The sequence below is a fragment of the Sebastes fasciatus genome, chromosome 7 (genome assembly GCF_043250625.1).
Source record: "Sebastes fasciatus isolate fSebFas1 chromosome 7, fSebFas1.pri, whole genome shotgun sequence".
NCBI lineage: Eukaryota > Metazoa > Chordata > Actinopteri > Perciformes > Sebastidae > Sebastes > Sebastes fasciatus.
In genome coordinates this window covers 1,740,834-1,743,333 of record NC_133801.1, presented here as the reverse complement: position 1 = coordinate 1,743,333, position 2,500 = coordinate 1,740,834, and the positions used below count along the sequence as shown (strand labels likewise).

The 2,500-nt window shown below is 31.6% G+C and overlaps 1 protein-coding gene across 2 annotated transcripts in view; it reads left to right on the top strand.

Annotated features, from left to right (window-relative positions):
• LOC141771028 (arf-GAP with coiled-coil, ANK repeat and PH domain-containing protein 2) overlaps positions 1–2,500 on the top strand; it is a 26,058-nt gene that overhangs the window by 7,514 nt on the left and 16,044 nt on the right. For both annotated transcript variants that reach the window (XM_074640892.1, XM_074640891.1), the window contains exons 4-6: positions 740–793; positions 1,290–1,348; positions 2,354–2,500. The exon at positions 2,354–2,500 is cut by the window's right edge and continues 37 nt beyond it. In XM_074640892.1, the coding sequence (XP_074496993.1) occupies positions 740–793; positions 1,290–1,348; positions 2,354–2,500 (260 nt within the window). The remainder of the gene's footprint in view (positions 1–739; positions 794–1,289; positions 1,349–2,353) is intronic.

The window sequence follows — 2,500 nt, the reverse complement described above, 5'->3', positions numbered from 1 at the left end:
GACCTCGTTTTATTTATCTCAGGGGACCTTTATTTCCTATTGCCACATTTATTTCCCAAGAATTATTTAATTATATTCTTGACTTATTTATTTTTTTCATAGGCTTGCTTATTTATTTATCTAACTATTTGAATTAATTTATATATTTATTGCCTCATTTATTTATTTCAGGATTTATTTCCTAGGCATATTTATTTATTTCATCTGCTTCTTTATTTATTTATTTAATTAATTAATTAAACTATATTAATTAATTTTTATATTTATTGTCTCATTTATTTATTTCAGGATTTATTTCCTAGGCACATTTATTTATTTCATAGGCTTTTTTATTAAATTCAATTTATTTATTTAACTGTATTAATTCATTTATATATTTATTGCCTCATTTATTTATTTCCTAGGCATATTTATTTATTTATTTATTTTTAAACTATATTAATTCATTTATATATTTATTGCCTCATTTATTTTCATTATTTTTCATATTATTTCAGGATTTATTTCACAGGCATATTTATCTTTTTCATAGACTTAGATTTATTTATTTAATATAATGAAATTTGTGGTTTTAAGTGAAATATCTCAGCAGCTATTGGACAGATGAAACATTGTCCGGTTGTTGAGTTCTCAGTGGTATAACGTGGCGGTGTGGAGAAGCTCAGCGTCTCTGCGCTTTTTGTTTTCATGATTTTACTGTCAAGTGTTTCTCACCAACTTCCTGTTTCCTGCCCCTCAGAACTGTCTGAACCAGTTCAACCAAGGCCTGCAGGAGATGGTCAGCTTCCACACTGTGAGTACACGCACACACTAAGAATTATAACTTATTGTTTTAATCAATAAAATCTAAGAAAATTTAGATATTTTTGAGGCTCTGGTCCTGGAACCCCTATTTATTTATTAATCTTAAAATGCATGACTTTTGAATTGAGTTTGGTTTACAGACGTGGATTTTCCCTCCTGAAAGCACCACAGTGCGAGCGTACCTGTTGGTGTCCCGTGCAGGAGATCACCTTGACAGGGTCCATGCTGAGAACCACATCTCAGACCCAGTTCAGCTGCTGTAGATCCAGCTAGAATCCTGTTTCTGCAGGTCTCCAGGTCTCTTCATGTCTAGTCTGTGGCAGTGTTTATAGGCTGAATGATAGAGGTAGTCCAAGCTGATATAAAGTAAGAGATACAGGCCAGAACCTGGCTCTCTCTGGACCAGAACCTGGTGGTAGGACCGGTCAGTAGCAGAAGGCAGCAGCAGAAGGTCTCGTGATCATCTGTCTGTCTTTTGTCCTCAGATGTTGTTCGATCAGACTCAGAGAGCCATCAGACAGCAGATGACCAACCTCTGTACACAGTAGGTCCAACACACACACATTTCAGCCATGATAGCAATGAGGCTTTATATAGAATGCTTTTTATTTCAATATTAAATAAATAAATAGATAAATAATAAATAATAATAATAATAATAATAATAATAATTAATAAATATTGCCTCTGAAATAAATCTTGAAATAAATGAGTCATAAATATATAAATAAATGTAACTATATAATGACTCAGTTTAGTTCAATAAATTAATAAATAGGTTTTTACTTTAAAAATGATGTTTTTCAAAGGACTAATTTTATTTATTTCAGGGGACTTTAATTTTCTAATGCCACATTTATTTCCCAAAAATTATTTAATTCAATTCTAGGCATTTTTTTTTTTTTTCATAGGCTTGCTTATTTATTTATTTATCTATCTATTTATTTATTTATTTATTGAACTATGTTAATTCATTTCTATATTTATTACAGGATTTATTTCATAGGCTTATTTATTTATTTCATTATCTTATTTATTTATTGAATTATTGAATTATATTAATTAATTTCTATATTTATTGCCTCATTATATATACAGTGTATATACAGTGTGGGTGTATATATATATATATATATATATATACATGCATACAAACAAAAATAAATTAATTAAATTGAATAATGATAAGAAGAACATTTTAAGTGGAGACACTACGGGTGAATGGAGTTAACATCTTAACTAATAGATATCACCATGAAAACAAGTTTTCTGAAATGGTATGTTTAAATATGCAAATGAGGCGCTATCTAATTATAACTTTTGGTGAATTAAGGAGAAATCTGCAGACGCAAATAGACAAAATAGCAAATAAAATATTTTGTTGTGCTTTATTTCTAATATTAAAAATACAAGAAAAGCAGCAATAAAACACAACAATGAGCAAACAGAAAAGCAGCCGAGTAATAAAACGAGCTAATTATCCTGATGACGATGATGATGACGATGATGATGATGGCGATGATGATATTGATGATGATGTGTCTCTGAGGTTCCTGCCCCAGCTGGTGGAGACCAGGAGGGAGTTTGTCCGGATCGGGGAGGATCTGGAGACGGCAGCGGTGAAGAACGCTCAGGTGTCTCGCCACAAAGCTGCTGACGCCGAGCGGGCGAGTCACCTGCTGCTCGCCACGCGCAA